The sequence below is a fragment of the Rhinoraja longicauda genome, chromosome 9 (assembly GCF_053455715.1).
Source record: "Rhinoraja longicauda isolate Sanriku21f chromosome 9, sRhiLon1.1, whole genome shotgun sequence".
Taxonomy (NCBI): Eukaryota; Metazoa; Chordata; class Chondrichthyes; order Rajiformes; family Arhynchobatidae; genus Rhinoraja; species Rhinoraja longicauda.
In genome coordinates this window covers 9,661,230-9,685,279 of record NC_135961.1, presented here as the reverse complement: position 1 = coordinate 9,685,279, position 24,050 = coordinate 9,661,230, and the positions used below count along the sequence as shown (strand labels likewise).

Sequence of the window (24,050 nt, the reverse complement as noted above, 5' to 3'; positions counted from 1 at the left end):
ACATACAATAAATGAAAAGGAGCTCAGGAAGGGGCTAAATCTAAATCTAAATCAGGAAGGTGCTAAATCTAACTCTCTCTTGAAACCATCCAGTGAATTGGTCTCCACTGCCTTCTGTGGCAGAAAATTCCAGATTCACAACTCTCTGGGTGAAAATGTTTTTACTCATCTCAGTCCTAAATGGCCTACCCCTTATTCTTAAACTGTGACCCCTGGTTTTGGACTCCCCCAACATCGGGAACATTTTTCCTGCATCTACCCTGTCCAATCCTCTAAGAGTTTTATATGCTTCCATAAGATCCCCTCTCAGGTTTCTAAATTCCAGTGAATACAAGCCCAGTCGACCCGTTCTTTCATCGTACGTCAGACCCACCATCCTGGGAATTAACCTGGTGAACCTACGCTGCACTCCCTCAATAGCAAGAATGTCCTTCCTCAAATTAGGAGACCAAAAGTGCACACAATACTCCAGGTGCAGTCTCGCCAGGGCCCTGTACAACTGCAGTAGGACCTCCTTGCTCCGAAACTCAAATCCTCTGAGATGTCCTTATACTTTAGGGAAATGGGAGTTCCCCTCTTCTATCATAAATGAGGCTCTCACACATGTCTCCTCGGTATCCCATAGCTCCCTATGCTTCCTCCCTTGACTCCATCCAGGGACCCGACAGTCCTTTCAGGTGAGGCCGAGGTTCATTCAAACCTCCTCCAACCTCATCGACTGTATCCCTTGTTCTCAGTGTGGATTCCTATATATCGGCAAGACCAAGTGCAGACTGGGCGATCATTTTACTGAACACCTACATGATCTTCCAGTTGCTAAATATTTTAACTCTCCTTCCCATTCCCACACTGAACCTTTCTGTTCAGGGCTTCCTCCACTGTCAGAGTGAGGCTACATGCAATTTGGAGGAACAGCAACTCATATTTTGCTTAGGCAGCTTACACCCCAGCAGTATGAATATTGATTTCTTTAATATCAAGTAACCCTTGCAATCCCTCTCTCTCCATCCCTCCCCCACTCATCACCCTGCTAGTTTCATTGTTCGTATCCCATCGTTATCATCTCTTCCACAGCCAACAATGGAATATCGTGTGTTCCACCTCTCTCATTTGTTCTGTACCTTTTCATACCTCTAGTTTCCCTCTCCCGTGACTCTCAGCCTGAAGTAGGGTCTCGACCCGAAACATCACCTGTTTCTTTTCTCCAGAGAAGATGCCTGACCCGCTGAGTTACTCCAACATTTTGTGTCTAGCTTTGCAAGAAAAAATATGGTTGGGCTGGAGAGAATTCGGAGAAGATTCACCACTATGCTGCCGAGATTTGAGGATTTTAAATGCAACGTTGAGCATGGACAGGTTGGGTTTGTTATCCCTGGAGCGAAGAAAGCCGAGTGGACACCTGATAGTGGCAGATAAATTGTAAGATGCATACACAGGGTGATAGCCAGGATCTTTCTTTCATTGCTGGTATTTCAAAAATAACAAGGGCTTAAAGTGCGAGGAAGGAGTTTAAAAAGATATTTGGGGGGAAAAGTTGTTCCACACAGAGGATGGTTGATATATGGAACTTGCTACCAGAGATGGAACCACTTACACCCACTACATTTAAGAGACATTCAGGGACTTGATTAGGCAAGGCACAGAAGGATATGCATCTAATGCAGACTAATGGGATTAGTAAAGATGGGCACAAATGCCAGCATGGACACAGTGGTCAAAGGCCTCATTTCTTGTTGAACAATTATATGACTGTATGCTTTTACCCTCTTTTAATCCCTACACTAAATATTCTCTACATCTGAATTTTCCTAAGCAGCATGGTTGAAAGCCCAAAAGACAAAGGTAAGTGCAGGAACAGAAATACTCCAACTCCATCTGCCTTTGTACCATGAATGCTTATGTCCATTAAAATTTATATTACTGCCAGTCTTCATAATATGATTAAAGTGTTGACTTTTAGAAATAAATCTATTTCCCCTCCTGATTTAGTAAGGTAAATTATAATTGAACAGACTTTTATTGGCCTGAGAAAATTTTATAGCAACCCCTAAATTTTTATTTACTACCAAAGCTATGATTTTGAACATTACCTGTTTCACAATGTGCTGGTATCCGTGCAAGACTTGGTTTAACTGCCAACTGCACTGAAGCCTTCAACAGATTAAAAACAAAAATAAAACAATGCAAACACTCCATATTCCTTCTACTTCATTTAATCTACTGAAATTAGCATTTTTCCAAAAATTATACAAAGCCCTGCTCACTTTTCAAATATGATGAAATTGTTATTTTTCATTGTTGTATCAATAACAATTCATGATTACATGATTACTTATCCATTTGCTTCCTCCATGGTTGTTTTGTTCCTTTCAGTTATTTTCTGAAGATTTCAATACAATTCTTCTCTGATTCTCAATTATTCTCAATATGTTATAACTATGATAGTTACTCAAAAAACCTACAGCAGTTGGAAACCTTCATCCATGCTTTCATCGTCATAGAATAATTGCAAAATTTGTTTATATCCAAAAGCTTTTCCGTTTTTCAAACTTAGTTCTGATGCAGGGTCTCAACCCGATATGTCAACAATTCCTTCCTCCTCACAGATATTTCCCAACCCACCGAGTTCCTCCAGCAATTTGCTTTTTGCTGCAGATTCCAGCGTTGGTTATCTCTCGTGTCTTTTAAACCTTTTCCAGCCCTCATCTCAGTCCACACATTCCCAGTCACCCATCATCTCTGAGGTCGATGAATGACAATAATTTTCAATACAATGTTGGAGATTTTCAAATTCTATACTAAAAAAATCCATGCACTTGTCCCATTAACCATCTCCAGCCTGAAATCCTTACTTGGTTCACAAACCATGGGCAGTAGTGCTACCAGCCATTTAAGCACTTATCTCCAGAAATGACTTTCTTAAATCTTTTGCACTTTTAACCTCGTTTAAAATGTCTCTTTAATTTAATTTTCATTTACCTATCCTGAGACCTACTCTTTTGTTTCAGCATCAATTCCTTTCTAATTATGCTCCTGCACACTGACCCTTTTAAAATGTACAAATCCCACCAGTGAAGTCAATTGATACTAAGCACAAAATATTCAGATGTCAAATTCCATGTAATCGGCTTATAAATAATGTTATAGTGGGAAATGCAAGGTCTCAATGGCAAATAATGTGCTTTAAATATGTTCAGTTTTCACTTCAAAGCTCATGAAAACTGATGTTGTTTTCTCATCCCTTCAATCTTCCCAATTGCTTGCTTTTCTACTTTACGGGGCTTTTTCCACCTTTTCATGATATTAGCTGTTATTACTTTTAGTAGGTAGGCAGTGTCCATATTATGTAATTAGATCAGGGAGCTCATCAACCTCCTCCATGATTGAAATACATCATTGTCTTTCCTCCACCCATTTTCCATCCTTCCCCAGCTTTCTGGAGTATCAGCTTATCTTTCAATTTACACATTCGATAAAGGGTTAGATATCTTCCAAAATATAACTGGTGCATTCTCATAACTTAGATTTAGTACAAAATCCTGGAGATTGTCTATAAATAAATACTACTGCTTGCATTTTATGATACTACAAAGAGATTTATATAACACCTTGTTGTGTTGCTGAAAAAAAGATTCAATCCTTTATACAATATTACCTCAATTGCACTGGCTATCTGATTTTTAAAAAAAAATAATAATCAGCACTCGACAAGATCCCACAATCACATTTTAGCAAAATTGTGGGTAAGATATTTGACCAGGATAATCCAGAGCAAACACCCCCAATTTTACAATATTCCACCCCCAATATTCTTTATATTTTAGACATAACTCAAGTGATGCTTGAGGATCATGATGAATTCATACACATTGACTTACAATTAAGTCAAATGGTATAAATTAATGTGAAAAACTTAGTATGTGATACAAGCCAACAGTTTATACTATATTAAAGAATTGCACTTTTGGGCAATATCTTAATTTGGACAGAAAATTAAACCAGCTTCTAGGAATGTATGTCAGAAATTTTGTTTTTGACTTTAGTGTGCAAATAAGTCAGGTTTTTTTATTCCTTTGCTGTTTGTGGGATCTTATGTATAAATTGTCCGATTTATTTCCCAGAATACAATAATTAAAATGTTTCAAAACTGCAAGATTAATTGATATCTACTTTGGAACATCCCATGCTTTTAAAAGATGTTTAATTAATTATTGTTTTTTTCTCAAAATGTACTGCTGAATCTTTGAAAGGACATGAACACTTCTGTCTATGTGAGGGATGATACTTAACAATGAAATACTTCCTCAATGCTGCATCAAAACAGGAGCCCGAGGGAAATCTTCACTCACAGGCCAAGGTGACCCAACCAACATATCCCAAAATACAAGTACAAATTCAACAATTAAAAACAAAATCCACACCTTGCATGTTTCAGATCTCTGTCTTCTGGCAGCAGTATCCTCACACGAAATTCCTTGTCCTAGGAATATGCAAAAAATATATATTTATTACACAACCCATATCAATACCAGTGCAGTCTTGTTAATAGCAATAAAGGAACTACTCCAAAGATAGACACAAGATGCTGAAGAAGGGTGTCGACCCAAAACATCACCCATTCCTTCTCTCTGGAGATGCTGCCTGCCCCGCTGAGTTACTCCAGCATTTTGTGTCTATCTTTGGTTTAAACCAGCATCTGCAGTTCCTTCCTACACACAGGAAATACTCCACATTGGTATTGGTGATTTGATTTTCCCCAATATAATGTTGTTGGAATAAAACAGAGCACTGTGATGGCTTGCCAAAGAATGGACACACACTACACTAAAAAATGACAAATAGGTGGATAACTGCAAATCCCCACAGCACTTCCCACTGCCAGCAATATCAGCTAAGCTTCCTGCAATAATTCCCAGACCAATAAAAACTTCTAAAACACCCCTTCAAAGGCCTGATAGACAAAAACAAAAATAAAGTTAGATCATTGAGATGATATAGAAATAAATACACCAGCTTTAGTTTTGAGGATCAACAATATAGATTAAGGCCTCTTCCAATAAAAGCAAAAGGAATCTGTCAGATATATGGAATAATAGAGTTCTGATAATAGGGAAAAAAGCTATTTCTATTCATCTTTCCAGAGGCAGAGATGGATGTTAAAGCCAGTGCCTATTCACCCGTACAGCACAGTGGAGTTGCTGATTTTAAAACCAATAGACTTAAAAAAACAACAGAGTGCTTTTCTGTACCAATGAGTAGTGGCTTATTCTGAACCTACTCCAGTCATCATTAGGGAAGTTTATATAAACAGACCATCAGTATTTATTTGGTACAGGTAGTACCTCAGAGATTATTGTTGAAAAAATTGTTGACACAGTAATTTAAGGTTCATATCTTTAACATAATCCTGATTTCTTCAGTTTGGGGGAGTCACTGATTACGACTGGAGAAGTATTTCCTTTCAGTTCCCAAAGGTTCAGTGGCCTAAGTTACGAGTAACTGTGTAATACAACTCAATAATTCAAGTAACAACTAAATTTTGAACTAACCAATTGAAATAATTTAAAATTGCTGACAATGCAGCTAATCATCCATTTTCCAATATCACTGGGTATTCTTAATCAGGATTATGATTAGTTAAGAGATGTTTAAAATTCACTGCACCACATTGTACAAGCACTGTATGATTACAGAAAGAAATATTATTATTTATCATGGCACAAATATTATGCAGTATTAGAAAGCCTCTATATTTTTTAATGTAGTATTTATGGTACCTATTCTGAACTTAAAAGCGAAACTGTTTCATTCTGGCAGCCAAAAGTATGTAGCACTGCAATAACAATCAAAGACAATTTCTAAGTATTTGATCGAAGTCATCAGTGAAAAGTCATTGTTTATACAACTCTGGGAGGCTGGCATTAAATGTTTTTGTACATTTTGCATGGAGTGCAATAAATTTTGAAACACAAAATATTGTGGTCTTTTGAAAAGAGCAGAGGATGAGACTGATTTAGAAATAAAACAGATTGATAAATCTGGCAAAAATTAGTTTCCTTGTGCTGCAAAGTTCTACAATTTCTACAGGACAAGGTACGAATAGCATTTCTCCAACACAGGAACTAATCATGCATACCATAATACAATTTTGTTATCAATTTTGTTATTTATTAATCACATGCTAATACACTGTACCTTAACCATAACAAAGCCATCAAACACAGTCTTTTGTCTATTCTGAGGCAACAGAAGTGGGCACTCATTGATCAGGGCATCATGTCCAGCCATGATTTTACACGGAGATGAAGATCTGTAAGATATAAATATGTATAGTAGCAAAATCATATTGTATAATGTTTAATACAGTATTATCAAAATATTTCAGGACCTCAACCAAGACCCAAGATTTCAAATGAAAGACAACTTGAAAGAAAGTAGACACAAAATGCTGGAGTAACTCAGCGGGACAGGCAGCAGGAGAGAAGGAATGGGTGATGTTTTGGGTCGAGACCCTTCTTCAGACTGAAAGTATTCCATTGGTAACAGAGCAAGTGTAAAGCGGACGGACTGATGCGCACACACACACACACACACACACCTTTTTAAGTTCTAGACAACTCAGAAGTTCTATATTATTTACTGATGGAAATACACCACCACAGCTACTTCAACATTATTCTATTAATAAACATTGAGTTTCAATTTCGACCACCCACTAGCCATTTATCTTTGTTACATCATGTGGCGAAGAATCTGGATTTGATTTCCATGCATTTAGTTCCCAGTACACTTTTAAGAAAAAAAAACACAATTGATTTTTCTTTTATGATTAAAGGGAATACAGGACACTGATGGGCTGGCATTTACCAAATACACAGCAAACTCCATATAAAATTCAAATCATTCTGCATAAAGGAGGAAGTATGATATTTAAAATACACAGGAGATTCCTTATACTTATTTCTCTTTTGGGAATTTTGCTGCAATATGTGCAGACAGGGTTTCTCAGTGAAGATTCAGGGTTTGGCTTAGATGAATCTTTCTCACTGTAAATTTAAATAAACCGTTCACAGGTTAACAAGCGGCATTCAGGAAGAAATCGTGTAGAAATGATTCTGTCGGCACCCGTGATCTGCATTCCAGTAAAGGGCCAGAGAAAACATTAAATACAAGTACAATTACCACATGTGCCACAACAGACCACATTTAGGACACTGCTATGCTCGATTATTGCCAGAACTTTCCCCGTGCTGTTACTAGTTGCCTCATGCTGCTTACTTACTGTAGGAGCCATTTTGCATTCATTAGTTATTTTTGGAAATTATTATTATTACCTTGTATCCTGCTGTAGTTTGGACACTATAGAGTTAATGCGATGCTTACGTAGGGGCTGGGCGGGGCTAGAGTGCGGGCAGTTGTGTACGTGCTGGGAGAGTGTGTGAGCCGGGAGGTGCTGACAGAGGTTCAGCCAAAGGCTCCGCCAAAAGATTCATTAGCCAAGATATAATCGGTTGTAGATCTTATTGACAAGAAGATTAATACAGATTCCGCCGAAGTTATATCTGGCAATTCGTATCGATCGCATAGACATAGAATTTTACTTTGCAAATCAATAACCAGTCGATGACAAGAGATATGTCAATATGTTTATTGCACCTTCAAATAACGAAGTCTAACTATTCAAACGTCGAGGAGGATCTCTGTAATTGATTATCTCGAGTTATAAGCTTATCGTTTTCACCCGGTCTATGCAAGTGGCAGCTCGGGAGCTAATTGATAAAGACGAGAAGCTGGCCGCTACACTTACCGTAGTAATTATCACAAATTCTATCAAACCTTTCTTGTTGACAAATACATACACCAGACTAATGCTTCGAATGTATTGTGACCAAAAGTTTCCCCTTTCATTAATTTTTCCACATAAATGTAATCAGAAAAATGGAACTATTTTGCAATCACTAAAGTAAAATTAAATAATGAGCAATCTTTCTGAGGTTAGACACGAAAAGCTGGAGTAACTCAGCGGGACAGGCAGCATCTCTGGAGAGAAGGAATGGGTGACGTTTCGGGTCGAGATCCTTCTTCAGACTGTGAGGTGCCCTGCAACCAGATGGGAGCATATATAACTCTTGCCCTATCATCCCAGCACAGTCCCCGCCCAAATGTTATTGGCCATTTTTTTAATGGCCAATTAACTTTTTTTTCCTGCAGACTTGAGCAACTAAAAACAAATTAGAGAAACTACAAACCAATCAATATCGCAGAGGTGAAGAGAGAATTATGCTAACCAGCTCTACCATCTCAGCTACCCTTACAAGATATCTGACAGAATTATTTATTGAACAATTCCCATTAACAACAACAGTTAGGAATCTGCAGAAATGTGCTGGGTTAGACCCTTCTTTCCTTATCCATTGTTTGATACTTCAAGGCACAGATGACCCAAATTTTGAATTCCACTTGCGATGAAATATATATTAACTACGCCATGTTAACTTTTATAAAGGGAGAGGTATACTCCTGCTTCCTGTACTAAATACAGTAAATGATATTTTACCAATACACAATATTATACAAACTATATTAAGAACACAGCAATTCCTCAATTTATGAAAGGAATGCATTACCAGAAAACATTTCAGTTTATGAAACTTCTCTTAACTAAAAAGCGTATTAAGGTAAAGTGTTAAGTGGCAAAAAAAATAAACAGGTCTTGCCCAAGTTACAACGGTGTACCGTTCCAGAGAACAATTCATAACAAGTTGATAATGCAGCTGCTCAGCTACATACTTCAAATTTTAAAAACACCAGTGAACCAAGGGCAATGTCTAGTTGAACAGGGTGTGTAACTCAATCATTCAGGTGCAGTTTACAGTTTTAGTTTATTGTCAAGTGTACTGAGGTACAGTGAAAAGATATTGCTGTGACCCGAGATCCCACACAGCAGAAGGTGACTGTAGCCGCTGCAGCAGTTGACAAATCCATCCATCCATCCTCCGAGGAACAGCACTCATAAATCAAGTAATCCTACATCCTGCTAGGAGACATATAAACTTCATAGTTGGGAAGACATGTCTTTCTACAAAGAAATGCACCCCAAAGAATCAATAACATTCTTGCAAAGATTTGTCGCCTCAATGTTTGCTATTTGAAGAATATCTGTAGTTAACTCCATCTTTTCTCGGCAGGGGTGATTTTGGCAAGTTGGTTCATGTCATTTCTAAATTGGAAATAAGTGGTGGCTCCCTGTACGCAAATTGAAAAGGCCTTGAGATGTACTACAGATCTCAACCTGGCCAAACTAGCATGCATCCCACAGTCCCTCTTTTTATCTCTGGAAAAACTGTAGTGAGAAATTCTCACATTAAATGAAACTGAAAAATAGGGTACTGGGGATGTTATCACAAAGGATTTATGAAAAACTATGCAAAATCAACGTGCACAAAAATTACTTTAAAACTAATGAACAAATCTTCCAACTATCCTAATAAAAAAGGGAACAGCTAATTAAAATATAAACCAACAATTACTCAGTTTGCTTTAAATAAAAGGTAGATCATAAATTCTCCAAGAAAATGTCAGGAAGAATTGTCAAGGAGAACATAAAAGTGGGGCAAATTAAAGTCGATCACCTCTTTTGCCAATGGCTTGCATGCACATGCAACATCATAACGCATTTTTATTGCCATGTATGTTTATTTATAAGTGTTCTGCAGCCCACCCTGTAATGTGAATAACTTTTGTAAGTTTACCTCGGGTAAATCTGCAAAAGCAGGACAGCTCAAAGAAATTTGCTTAATGGGCATTAGTCACTCTATAAGTAGCACCCCAAGTGTGAGGAATAGGACACTGCCAGAAGATTGTTCCTTGGCATCAAATCCCATCAATTCAGTTCACCCACTGTGTTTACTGTTAGTGCAATTACGGCAAGTTGTTCAACCTGGTAAAACTGTTCAGCCTAATCAAAAACCTATTGTTGCTCAAGAGGGAAGGATAATGAGTAGCCTTGCTGACTTAACCAATAGATCAGCAGGCACTTGTTTGACACAAGCGCAAGCATCAAATCAACATCCATTGTGGATGACAGTGCAAGAGCCAGATGTGCAGAGATCAAAGACAATATTAGCTCCGCAATGAAGGCAGCCAACAGGGTTGTGAATATAACGACACAAACCTAACCTTTATGTCCTGGTTGAACGGCACTGCCTGGCCATCAGCTTGGGCAAGGCGGCCTCTGGACCTGTGCGGATCAACTGGCAGAGGAACTCACAGATATCCTTAACCTCTAATTACTCCATTCTGAGGTCCCCACCTGTTTTAAGAAGATTACTATCATCCTAGTGTCAAAGAAAAGAAAAATAGTGCATCTTAATGACCATTGTCCATTGACTCTGAAGTGCATGGAGAGGCTGGTGATGGCACACAACTCCAGCCCCCTAGGGCAGCCTTGATCCACTACAATTTGCTTACTGTCGCAACAGGTCTACAGCAGAAACCCTCCCCATGACTCTAAATGCAACTCTGAAACACCTAAATGACAAGGACTCCAAATGTTAGACTCCTATTTATCAACTATGCCTCTACATTCAACACCATAATCCCTTCCAAACTCACCTCCAAACTCCAGGATTTAGGAGCCTGCACCGATCGCCTCTGCCACTGGATCCTTACCTTTTTGACCCGCGGACCACAATCAGCGAGGATAGGTGACACCACATTCTCCCCAATAATTGTCAATACAAATGCTCCACAAGAATGCATTCTCAAACCTTTCTCTTCCCCGATACGCTCACAGCCGTGCAGGCAAATCTGGTTCTATCACCATCTACAAGTTCCACAGATGACACCACTGTGGTGGGCCAGACCATCAACAATGAGGTGACAACGCAGTGGAAGGTGACGGAGAACTTAGTAACGCAGTTTCAGGAAAATAACCTCTCCCTGAAGGTCAGCGAGAAAAAGAACGAGTTGTCGACGTCAGCAAGCGCGGTGGAATACATGCTCCATTCAGTGTCAATGGTGCCAAAGTGAAAATGGTTGAGAGCTTCAAGTTCCTTGGCATTAATATTACCAAAGATGCATCATGGACCAACCATATTGAAGTGACAGCCAAGATGGGCACACCAAAGCCCTTTAGTGGGAGACTGTAGAAATTTGGCTCGTCTCCAATGACACTCACAATTTTTTTCAAGGTTTAGTTTAGTCTATTATTGTCATGTGTACCGAGGTACGCTGAAAAAGCTTTTGTTTGCATGCTATCCAGTCAAAGAAAAGACTATACATGATTACAATCAAGCAGTCCATAGATAAAGGATAAATGGTACAACATTTAGTGCAAGATAAAGTCCGATAGAGTTGGATTAAAGATAGTTCAAAGGTCTCCATTGAGGAAGATGGAAGGTTAGAGCAGCAGTCTAGCTGATGAGAGAACCATTCAGTTGCCTGATAACAGCTGAGAAGAAAGTGGATCTGGAGGTATGAGTTTTCAAACTTTTGTACCTTTTGCCAGCTGGGAGAGGGAGAAGAGGGAGTAACCGGGGAGAGACTGGTCCGTGATTGTGCTAGCAGCGTGCCGAGGCAGCGTAAAGTTTAGATGGAGTCAATGTACACCACGTGCATATGCTCCTTCGCTTCCTTAAGTCAATCACTATCTCCTTTATCTTGCTGATGTCGAGGGAGAGGATGTTGGCTCAGCACCAAGTTACAATGTTCTCGATCTCCTTTCTGTATTCCATCTCGGCATTATTTGACACCCAGCCCATTAGTGGTGTCGTCTACGAACTTGTAGATTGAGTTGGATGGTATTTGGCTGCACGGCCATGAGTGTATAAGGATGGGAGGGGGTCGAGAACGTAAACTTGTGGGGCACCAGTGTTGAGAATTATTGTCGATGATAATTTGTCACCTATCCTCACTGATTGTGGTCTGTGGATCAGGAGATCGAGGATCCAGTTGTAGAGGGGAGTGCTGACTCCAAGTTCCATGTGTTTGGAGACAAGTTTGGTTGGGATAACAGTATAAAAAGCAGAGCTATCGATGATGAATAGGAGTCTGACGTAGGTGTCCTTTTATCCAGGTATTCCAGGGATGAGTGGATCTCCATTCCAGGGAGATGACAGCAGCCATGGATCTCTTTTGATGGTAGGCAAACTGCAGCAGACTGTATTGCAGGCTACTTAGTAGAATGGATTTAATGAATGCCATAATCAGCCTCATGGAGCACTTCATGATAGTAGATGTCAAGGCCACTGGGCGGTAGTCATTGAGGCATGAGACCTTGCCATTTTTTGGCACCGGGATGAAAGTGGTCTTCTTGAAGCAGGTGGATACCTCAGAACAGAGTAGGGAGACTGTCCGTGAGCACTCCTGCTAGTTGGCCCGCGCAGTTCCTACGGATGCAGCCATCCGTGCCAGTTGCTCTCCGTGGGTTCACCCTCAGGAAAGCCGATCTTACTTCTGCAACAGTGATCGTGGGAAAAAAATCACACTCCAGTCTGTCGGGGCGGATGTCATTGTCTAATGGCATTCTGCACAAAGCAAGCGTAGAATGCATTAAGTACATCAGGGAGGGCCACACTATCACCAGCAATGCTGCCTAACTTTGCTTTGTAGCCAGTTATAGCATTCAGGCCTCCCCACTGTCAATGGATATCTTGAGTGGTTTGTCCCAGTATTGTCTCCTAGCAATCCAGATGGCTTTGCGAAGATTGTAGTGAGATTTCTTGTATCATTCAGGATAGTTTGACTTGTCACAGAAGTCTTGACTTTCACTTGCAGATGCAACATAGAAAACATACTGTCGGCATGCATCACAGCTTGCTTTGGGAACAACTCTACCCCAGACCGCAAAAAATTACAGATGTAGCCTAGCCCATCACACCAGATTCCCCACTATTTACTCCATCTACACTTCACACTGCCTTAGAAAAGCAGCCAAAATAATCAAAGATGGGTCCTACCTTGATCATTCCTTCTTCACCCTACTCCCATCGGGCAGAGGTACAGAAGCTAGAAAATGGGCACCACCAGACTCAGGAACACCTTTTATCCCTCCGCTATCATGGTTTTGAATGGTCCTTTCATAAGCTAGGTACTGTTCACCTCTATTCCATTGTGGACGTTGGACTTTGTTTATGGAACTGCTGCGTTGCAATGTTGAGAACTATATTATGCACTGTGGAAAGTGACATTAGTGCCAAGCAGCGATGATTTCTAATAAGAGAGAATCTAACTATCTACCTTTCATATTGGCTTTACCATGGTGTGCTCCCCCACCAACACCACTGTGCAAATCACTGTTGACCAAAAATTCAACCTGTTTAAGAGCTAATTTGAGGTTCGGGTATTAAGCAGCAAATAACTCATTTTGACCTGGTCTACAAAGTACACCAGGAGTGTTCTCCAGTACTCTCCATCTCCTAAGTTGCATAGCTCCAGTAACAATCACAAGTTTAACAACTTCCAAGACAAAACAAACCACTTGACCAGCATTTTTCCTGCTAAATGCTTGTTCCATCCACCACTGATACAATAGTTTCAATGTACTCTGCCTACAAAATGCACAGCAGTATTTATTTCATCCTCACTTAGGTTATTTTGATTGCACTTCGCAATTCCATTACCTTTGCCACAATGGAGGTTTGAAGATGCATGGGAACACAATCGGCTGCAAGTTTCTCTCTGAAGTCGCATACCAGCCCAACTTGAAATTTTATTGTTACGCTTTTATCATAGCCAGTCGAAGTCCTGAAATTCTTCATAATTCCTTCAGCAACATAATAGGAGTGCCCTCATCAGAAGAACTGGTGGTTAAAGATAGGTCAGCACCACAAAAATCAAAAGTCAATTTGAGAGGAGGAAATACACTAGGCCTTGCTAGCAACAATAACCACCCAAAAATTGAATAAATTAAAAGAAATTTAAAAGTGATTTCATTACCATTAAACAAATTATATAAACTGGATCTTCCTTTTGTGCAAAATTCAGTTTTCACCCCTCAGGAAAATCATAATAAATGATGTTAATTTCTTTATTACATTTAGATACAGAATGGGCTTTGACAGTACATAGTAATTATCTTTTTGGACAAAAAAAGGAAAATACAAAAGTCTTTTCAACTAACCCAAAGCGAGACATCAGAATTGATGTTAAGATAACTACATTTATGATATATAGGATGTGGGTCATCTCGGAACTGCAAAGAATTCAAGGGGGGGTGCAAAGTGCCAACTAATTGACTCCCTCAAGAAATAAAATCCTAAATTCAATAATCAACCAGCTATATTGTACACTATATGCCAGCAGGAAAACGTCTGAGTCTTCCTCTGAGGTATTCCCTTTCTTATAAGAAGGACAGCACAGGAGACAGTATCAGGTTGGTATTAGTCATTAATGCACAAAAAGAAAGTAGAATGAAATAGAAAAAAATTGGAATAACTGTTGTCCGAAAGATTTTCAATGGATATGAGCAGACGGCAATCTGGGGAAAGACACATGTGAAGAGGTCAATAAAGCAAGATAAGAACAGAAAACAGGTAACAGTATTGCAAAGCCTTGATATTGTTCAGATTATCTTGAACATCTCTCCTTTTGATTGTAGGATTAATGTACATCCTTTTTTTACATCCAGAACCTATATAATCAAGAACATATTATAGAGGATGCCTATTTTTACTTTCCAAGAGCACTTCCGTTGCCTAACAACCAGAAAATCTTTGAAAAGATACTGGTGGAATTGATTGTGAATGTAAATCCTTTCACAAATGTGTTGTGATATCTACTGTCAATGGACAAAATCCTACTGGATTAGAAAGTATGAAACGTGATTTATTTCTCTCTTTAAAGTAAAAAATTGGGTAATTAATGAAATACCATATTATATACCTCAGAACCTTGCCTTTCTTATTGGGGAAAATGATCAAAATAACAATGTCAAGAGATTAAAGAAGAGTACAGAATATGGAATCAGGGAGGTAAATAAAAAGCAACGGTACTAGAGGAGCAAGATGAACCACTCCGTTGAAATCGCCTATACTGAAGTGTAGTACGCAAGGGAGCGTAACGTCCACCATTTTAGTAAGCGAAACCCGCCGTTCGCTATGCCTCTCGCAGTGTAATCAGTGTTTTGGGGGAACAGTATGTGTGATGATGCTATAAAACTGCACGATATATCTCATCTATCAATTCACAGATTTTTGTTATTTTTCTTTTAAAATGTTTCTGCAAGTTTCTGCCTACTAAAATGACGCCATGACATACTACGTTTTTTAGGGTTGAGTGGTCTATCTTGCTCTGCTCTATTATCTTTGATAAAAAGTGAACAATTAGACCTACTATTTCAAAGATGAGATCAGGGGAGCATATTTTATTTGACCTATTTACTGGATTTGTTTAAGATTTCAGATCCAATAAGGGCAACACAGCGTGTTACCCATCTGAGCTTGCAGGAACCATTTAAAACACAAAGGTTACCTCTCATTTGTGGGCTTCAGGGACAAACGGCAAAGTATTAGGCTGGGTTTGTGTATATGTGTACATATCTGTATCACAATACTGTAATCACGATGCACAACATTAAACATTCATTAAAAGTCAGCATTTTAGTTCATTCACAATTTGAATAGATCTATGGATAGGAAGGATTTAGAGCTTCAAAGGCCAAATGCAGACAAATAGGACCTACTAACTAGGTCGGTATGGACAATGTGGACCGAAGGGCTTGTGTCCTTGACTCTATAGCTCTACGACTCTAATGTAAAGGCATCTTAAGTGTAATGATTGAATAGTACAATAAATATGGAAACATATTTCAATGAAGAACATTTATTATTCTTCACATGTGATGTTCAAAATAAAACCCAACTTTAGACAATAAACAATAGGTGCAGGAGGAGGCCATTCGGCCCTTCGAGCCAGCACCGCCATTCAATGTGATCATGGCTGATCATTCTCAATCAGTAACCCGTTCCTGCCTTCTCCCCATACCCCCTGACTCCGCTATCCTTAAGAGCTCTATCCAGCTCTCTCTTGAATGCATTCAGAGAATTGGCCTCCACTGCCTTCTGAGGTAGAGAATTCCACAGATTCACAACTCTCTGACTGAAAAAGTTTTTCCTCATCTCAGTTCTAAATGGCCCACCCCTTATTCTTAAACTGTGGCCCCTTGTTCTGGACTCCCCCAACATTGGGAACATGTTTCCTGCCTATAACGTGTCCAACCCCTTAATAATCTTATACGTTTCGATAAGATCTCCTCTCATCCTTCTAAATTCCAGTGAATACAAGCCTAGTGGGCGGCACGGTAGCGCAGCGGTAGAGTTGCTGCTTTACAGCGAATGCAGCGCCAGAGACTCAGGTTCGATCCTGACTACGGGTGCTGCACTGTAAGGAGTTTGTACGTTCTCCCCGTGACCTGCGTGGGTTTTCTCCGAGATCTTCGGTTTCCTCCCACACTCCAAAGACGTACAGGTATGTAGGTTAATTGGCTGGGTAAATGTAAAAATTGTCCCTAGTGGGTGTAGGATAGTGTTAATGTGCGGGGATCGCTGGGCGGCACGGACTTGGAGGGCCGAAAAGGCCTGTTTCCGGCTGTATATATATGATATGATGATATGATGAACATATGATAGTCCCGCCATTCCGGGAATTAACCTAGTAAACCTACGCTGCACGCCCTCAATAGCAAGAATATCCTTCCTCAAATTTGGAGACCAAAACTGCACACAGTACTCCAGGTGTGGTCTCACTAGGGCCCTGTACAACTGCAGAAGGACCTCTTTGCTCCTATACTCAACTCCTCTTGTTATGAAGGCCAACATTCCATTGGCTTTCTTCACTGCCTGCTGTACCTGCATGCTTCCTTTCAGTGACTGATGCACGAGGGCACCCAGATCTCGTTGTACGTCCCCTGTTCCTAACTTGACACCATTCAGATAATAAATTCCTTGGAATTTATTAATTTTCCTTGGAAGCTGGATAATGCTTATTTTTGAGTTTTTGATGCAAAAACTACAAAAAAGAATGACACAAGTTTAAAATTAACAAATGATGGGTGCAAAGTCATGTGGTTAGGTCAAAGAAATAAACATGTGCCTTACATCTTAAATGACAATATGCTTTAAGTTTCAAAGCAGGAGAGTATCTTGGGCACTGGAATTATAGATGCCATTTTAACCAGATGGGGACCTCAGAATGAGAGGCTGAAGATCTCCACAAACTGGATTCTAGCCAGTTGGTCCCTGCAGGCTTTGAGAACATGGCCAGATATACTATTAGGTCTAGATGTTTTCTGCGGGTTCACTTGCATGACTCTGAGTAGCAACAATCAGCCACTGATACTTCAGAAAGTCATGCGTTTATCTATGCACCCTTCTGAAATCAAAAAGCAGACTCATTGTATGACATATCGTACCGGATTTGTCACGATGCCCCACCGTTGGGTCCAGAGAGTCACACTCATTATCAAACCTTAATTTATATTTAATAGGAAATCTATTGGCATAAAAACATTAAGTCCCTTCACTGCTCCAAGTGGTCAGTTCGCAATGAATAGTATGCATCATTTTCAAAAAGCAGACCTACAAATTTTGGAAAGCTGAAATAAAAAGCATGTGCTTTAAATATTCAGCAGGACAGATAGCATCTGCATGATGTTACCTCAGCACCATGTACGGTGTACTTCGGCTTGCACTATTATGGTCTGGTTACCTGGTATAACTGATCATTTATTGCGTTACTTATTGTATATTTATTTGATGTGTTGTGTTTAATATGCATGTAAAGCTGCAGCAAGTAAGAATTACATTATTTCCATCCCAGTGTGTATGACAAGTAAACACTCTAGTAGAGGGGGGAAAAGTCAATGGATTTTCATTAAAACCAAAGTAGAAATCGCGTTTTAAATTGCAAAGCAGATTGGGGCGATATTGAGATCAATGGAACAATGTAATATGGTAGGGAGACCAAGTCTGAATGTCACAAGTATTGGTGGGGCCCTCTGCGAAAAGATGATGCTGGCGATTAATGGATAATCTATCTTTAGAGACGTTGGTTTAGGTGTAAACATTGACCAGGACAATGTAGGGGCTTATGTATAAAGGACAGAGCAATCCGATCCACCAGATTTTGCCTTCGTGGCCAAACATAACTTCAGGACCGCGGGATGAAGATTGAAGCTCAGAATTTCCGCTCAGCTGATCGCAACCTTTGGAGCTGAGTCTTCCAGTTGGACTGCTACAGATATCCAGGGATGAAATGCAAACTTCGGCTCAGAAATGTGTGTATGATTCCATAGGATGGATGCCAGGTCCCGCAGTCACTTTCATTTCAATGGGAAAACGCGTTCATTTTTACTTAAATCTAAATAAATGTTTGTTAATCTAAATGCTTAGGTTGTTAATCTAAATGCGTCATTCCAGCGTGCAAACTTTTAAATGACTGCACTCGTTTTAATACAATAACTGCAGATGCTGGTACAAATCGAAGGTATTTATTCACAAAATGCTGGAGTAACTCAGCAGGTCAGGCAGCATCTCAGAAGGAATGGGCGACTGAAGAAGGGTCTCGACCCGAAACGTCACCCATTCCTTCTCTCCCGAGATGCTGCCTGACCTGCTGAGTTACTCCAGCATTTTGTGAATAAATGCACTCGTTTTAAGGGTTTCTTATTATAACATTCATGCTTTAACTTTTCAGGATAAAGATGGGCAAGCCCGCATGATGCGACTGAGGATTTGAACACCAGGCGTACAGTACGGATGGTGGAGAATCTGGTGTCTTTAGGGTGCAGATATGTTCAACACAAGATGTTGGAGTAACTTAGCGGGACAGGCAGCAACCATGGATCTGGGTCTCTACCCGAAACACCACCCGTTCCTTCTCGCCAGAGGCGCTGCCTGTCCCGCTGAGTTACTCCAGCATTTTGGGTCCATTATCAGTGAAAGGTCCCCTGCAGGATCACCTACGCAGTTTGCAAAGCGCTGCTGCAAAACTTGGCGCAGGGAGGGTGCTCAGTGAAAGAAGGGTCTCCATCCGAAACATCACCCATCGCTTCTCTCCAACGATGCAACCTGTCCCGCTGAGTGACTCCAGCATTGTGTGTCTGTCTTCGGTGTAATTGCATCTGCAGTTCCTTGCTGCAGACGTGTTAAAGTTTCTCTGTACTTACTTGCACTGAACTCTGCAGCCGCCGCTCCCGGCCCCGCGCTCCACACGCAGCCAACCAGAGCCGCGGCTGTCGGCGCCAACGCATCCTCTTTGCCAATCAGCCGCTCTCCGGCGGCGGTCACCTGGTTTCTCGCAGTTTGCAAAGCGCTGCCGCAAAACTTGCTGTAGCGAGGGTTAGCAGAGGGTCATCCATACCATTTCTCCAGACATGCTGCCTGTCCCGTTTAGTTACTCCAGCATTTTGTGTCCACTATCAGTGAAAGGTCCCTGCGGGTTTCCTAAGCGCAGTTTGCAAAGCGCTGCTGCAAAACTTGGCGTAGCGAGGGTTATCAACACAGATACCAGAGGAGTAAGATAGACCGCTCGACCCTAAAAACGGTAGTAGGTCATGGGTAAATTTCCACGCCATTATAGGAAGCAGATTCTGTGTGCTAGACTGGGCAGCGTTCACAACTCTGCGATTTCTTCGTATATAAAATGTTTGCAATTATTTTTGTTCAACTTCTTGGATAAGTTGACAATAGGTGCAGGAGTAGGCCATTCGGCCCTTCGAGCCAGCACCACCATCCAATGTGATCATGGCTGATCATTCTCAATCAGTACCCCGTTCCTGCCTTCTCCCCATACCCCCTGAATCCGCTATCCTTAAGAGCTCTGGCCTCCACTACCTTCTGAGACGGAGAATTCCAGATTCACAACTCTGACTGAAAACGTTTTTCCTCATCTATGTTCTAAATGGCCAACCCCTTATTCTTAAACTGTGGCCTCTGGTTCTGGACTCCCCCAACATTGGGAACATGTTTCCTGCCTCTAACATGTCCAACCCCTTAATAATCATATGTTTTTCATGATCCCCTCTCATCCTTCTAAATTCCAGTGTATACAAGCCTAGTCGCTCCTTTATATTGACATTTATAACTTTTTTGAAGAGTCGCTGCATCGTGATCTTTAAACTTTGGATGTTACTGATTGAATATTTGCACTAGAGATTCTCTCTGTATCATGCCAATTGATCATATTTAATGAACTGTTCTTTGCTTTCTCTTAATTTTAATTTCACCTCCATGAGCTGTATCTGTTTTTGTTTTATTTTAAAAAGTCATGGAAGCAGAGATTAGGCATTTGCAAACAATAGAACTCTACTGTATCCATAATATAATTGAAAAGACATTTAACTTTATACTTAGAGCCAAGAACATTTGAATTGGTGAATTAATTAGTTAAAAACCCTTGACAATCCCTAAAATGACCAATGCTGCCTGACATGGTACAGAAGCATGAATCCAATTCAAATAAACAGTGGTGGAGTAAATCACCAGGTCAGGCAGCATCTCTGGAGAAAGGATGGGTGATGTGTCACGTTGGGACCCTTTTTTTTTTAAGACAAGAGGGGGAGGGTGAAGAGATGGGATAACTCGACCTGATTTTTTCATTTGTTTAGCTGATATGCGAAACAGTGCAACCCTGTATATCTCGCACACAAAAAGATGTAAACCTTGCCATGAATGACAGAAATAAAAAGTGATATCCTTGTTTATGAAGTTCATTTTTTAATGATTTAAAATTGAGGGGGTTGGTGCAATATACTGCTAACCCACAAATGTGTCGTTATGAGATATTCACATTTGAAAAATCCATAAATCACAAAAAAAAGGTGCCTATGTTATTTGACGAACTTATCTGTTGAATTTAAATATGATTTTTTTTTACAGGTTATAGGGTAGTGAGTAAAGATCATGTTAATGCATGTAACTCATTTTTCACAAAAGTGAAGGTTAGCACTATATTGCACTGACCCCCCTCAATTATATGTTAAACTCAAAACTAAACTATGGTAGCAATGTACATTATTCATGTCTAAAGCTAGCACTTCTGTATCAGTGTAGGTATGTATGCATTACATTTTATGACACTAATATAGAATGAAAAGATATCTTGACATGTGTTCAGTTATTTTATTCACAATATTAGGATTTCTGGAAATAAGTTTAATGTCACTGATTGCGAGTGTAGGGGTAGGCCCTAATAAAATGTATGTGAGAACAGTGATCATGATAGGGAGAACAATGTGCTGAGAAGTGTGTGCATGACTGATATAGAGAGATTGAAAGAAAACGGTTGCTAAACCAAGAATTAGAGGAAATTACAAGAGACCAGAGGTCTGTGTGTGTGTGTGTCTGTGTCTTTGTGTGTCTGTGTGTGTGCGCATAAACCATAAAGGTCGAATCGCCTTTATGGTTTCTGTACATCATGTGAAAAATAAGATGAAGAGAGAAATAGAGTGTTGTTTCAAATCAAAGTTGCTTCTGATCCATAAGGAACTTTGAGAACTATTTATCTATATTTTGCCTCTCACACACAAACACATACACAATCATGTGTATATATATATATATAAATAATAAGTTAAATTTATGCAGTGTGTGTTAGAGCAATGCAAGGGAAACTGCACAAAAGAGGGGGCTGGGGAGGAAGAATGGGAGAAAATGGGCAGAAACAGTAAGAAAGAATAAAATCAGAGAAATTAAGCAGGGGGAAAACATTTAAAAAGAAAAATAACAAAAAAAATGTGAATTGATAGACGAGATATATTCTGCATTTTAATGGTATCATCACACATACTGTTCCCCCACAACACTGATTACACTGTGAGAGGCATAACGGACCGTGGGTTTGCTTACTAAAATGGCGGACGTTCCGCTCCATTGCGTACTACACTTCAGTACACGTGATTTCAACGGAGTGGTCCATCTTGCTCCGCTCAATTATCTTTGGTTGTCAGTGAAAACCACCCGAAACGTCACCCATTGCTTCTCTCCAGACATGCGGCCTGTCCCGCTGAGTTACTCCAACACTTTGTGTCTCGTCAGCGAAAGGTCCCTTACAGGATCCCGACCGCGCTCGGCTTCTGGACTTGCACACGTGAATTTTGCGACCGCGCAACAACCATCACCCCTCCCCCCAAACAGATAGATACAAAGTGCTAGAGTTACCAAGCGGGTCAGGTCAGGCAGCATCTCTGGAGAACATGATACGCAAAGTTGATGGCCTTCCGGCAGCCCTTGTCCATCTTCAAATGTGTCCCTGAGAACAGTCCGCAAATTAGAGAGACAACATAGAACAGTACAGTGCTCTGGCTGTGCCAAACATTATGCCAAGACCAACTACTATTCAATATCCCTCTTTTACCTGCACATCCATTTGCCTATGCAAACTTTTCTTAAAAGCCAATATCATATCTCTCCTCCACCAGCCTCAGCTGCGCATTCCAGACACTTACCCTGCTCTTGTGAAAAACCTGCTCCGCACATCTCCTTTAAATGCTCATCTCATTTTAAATGTACTTAAACGTTATCTATTACAGAACTGTTCAGAACGAACCATGACGAGGACCCTTTCATAGAAACATAGAAAATAGGTGCTGGAATAGGCCATTCGGCCCTCCAAGCCAGCATCGCCATGCAATATGATCATGGTTGGTCATCCAGAATCAGTACTCCGTTCCTGCTTTCTCCCTATATCCCTTGATTCCGTTAGCTCTAAGAGCTATATCTAATTCTCTCTTGAAAACATCCTGTGAATTGGCCTCCACTGATTCACAACTCTTTGGGTGAAAAAGTCCACAGATTAACAACTCTCTGACTGAAAAAGTTTTTCCTCATCTCTGTCCTAAATGGTCTACCCCTTATTCTTACCCTTGGTTCTGGGCTCCCCCAACATCGGGAATTTTTTTTCTGCATCTACCCTGTCCAATCCCTTAATAATTTTATGTTTCTATAAGATCCCCTCTCATCCTTCTAAATTCCAGTGGATATAAGCCTAGTTGATCCATTCTTTCATCATTCTTTCGTCCTTCTCCAGATCCTCTTTTGTAAATCCACACTCTTCGAAGAGGTGGGCACCTTCTCCGTAGCAGTTGTTCCAAAGGTATCAAGCATTAGTGGTAAGACTTTGATGGTACAGGAAGGATCTGACTGACTGCTCCTCTCTGCCAGCCAAGTGAGGATTTGGGGCTTGTTGATGAGTTCTGGTGATGAGGCATGTCGCCAAATTGGTTGCTCAGAGAACAGCTGCACAGGATCTACCGAGTCCTTGTCCACGGTGCCTGCAGGATGTTCTGCGCTGATCATTGCCCGTTGGACTTGTGCGCAAAGGTGTTGGTCTTGAAGAACTCTTCCACTAAAGATTGGTAGTGCCACATTGTGTACCATTGTGCCAGGCCCATCTTTTTCAACACCAGATACAAGTAATTCTCAGCAGTTAGAGTCTTGATGCCCACTTGATGAATTAGAGAACACTATTTGTATTTTCTGACCAAATTGGGTATGGCACGATTTTGGATAGGGAACTAGTGAATCACTTCAAAGTTACTATGGAAGTTATTAAACTGGGAAAAAAAAGCTGTTTTAAAAAACAATCTAGGATAAGTTTCTACGCAACTTTCCGTAGTAATTAGACATCACTATCTCCTAAGAATACACTCTGTCAGTTTCACCGTAGGTGGCCTCGAAATTGGCAACCAATCGTTCCTCTTGACACTTGCGCAATGATACTCTCTTAAACACCCTTTAGTGTTGTTGGCATACAGTAACAAATAAAACATAGCTATTAAATAGACCTTTTGTTTTTGAAGTGCTGGGGTAACTCAGTGGATCAGGCAGCATCTCTGGAGATAAAGGATGGATGATGTTTTGGGTCAGGACCCTTTTTCAGTACTCAATGCCCTGATTGATGAATGCAAGCATGACAATGCTTCTTCACCACCCTGTCTATCTGTCTTGCCACAATCATAAAATGAATTTAAGATCTCCCAAGCCCATTAAGTCACTAAATGTCTGGGAATCAGTGTTCAGGGAGATTTGAGGTGATAGAGTTTGTGTTCATTA

The 24,050-nt window shown here is 40.3% G+C and overlaps 1 protein-coding gene across 2 annotated transcripts in view; it reads right to left on the bottom strand.

Annotated features, from left to right (window-relative positions):
* fancl (FA complementation group L) overlaps positions 1 to 19,341 on the bottom strand; it is a 62,267-nt gene extending 42,926 nt beyond the window's left edge. For both annotated transcript variants that reach the window (XM_078404769.1, XM_078404770.1), the window contains exons 1-4: positions 19,166 to 19,341; positions 6,196 to 6,310; positions 4,422 to 4,480; positions 2,091 to 2,151 (exon numbers count right to left, since the gene is read on the bottom strand). In XM_078404769.1, the coding sequence (XP_078260895.1) occupies positions 2,091 to 2,151; positions 4,422 to 4,480; positions 6,196 to 6,288 (213 nt within the window). In that variant the 5' untranslated portion in view covers positions 6,289 to 6,310; positions 19,166 to 19,341. The remainder of the gene's footprint in view (positions 1 to 2,090; positions 2,152 to 4,421; positions 4,481 to 6,195; positions 6,311 to 19,165) is intronic.
* Between the last annotated feature and the right edge of the window lie 4,709 nt (positions 19,342 to 24,050).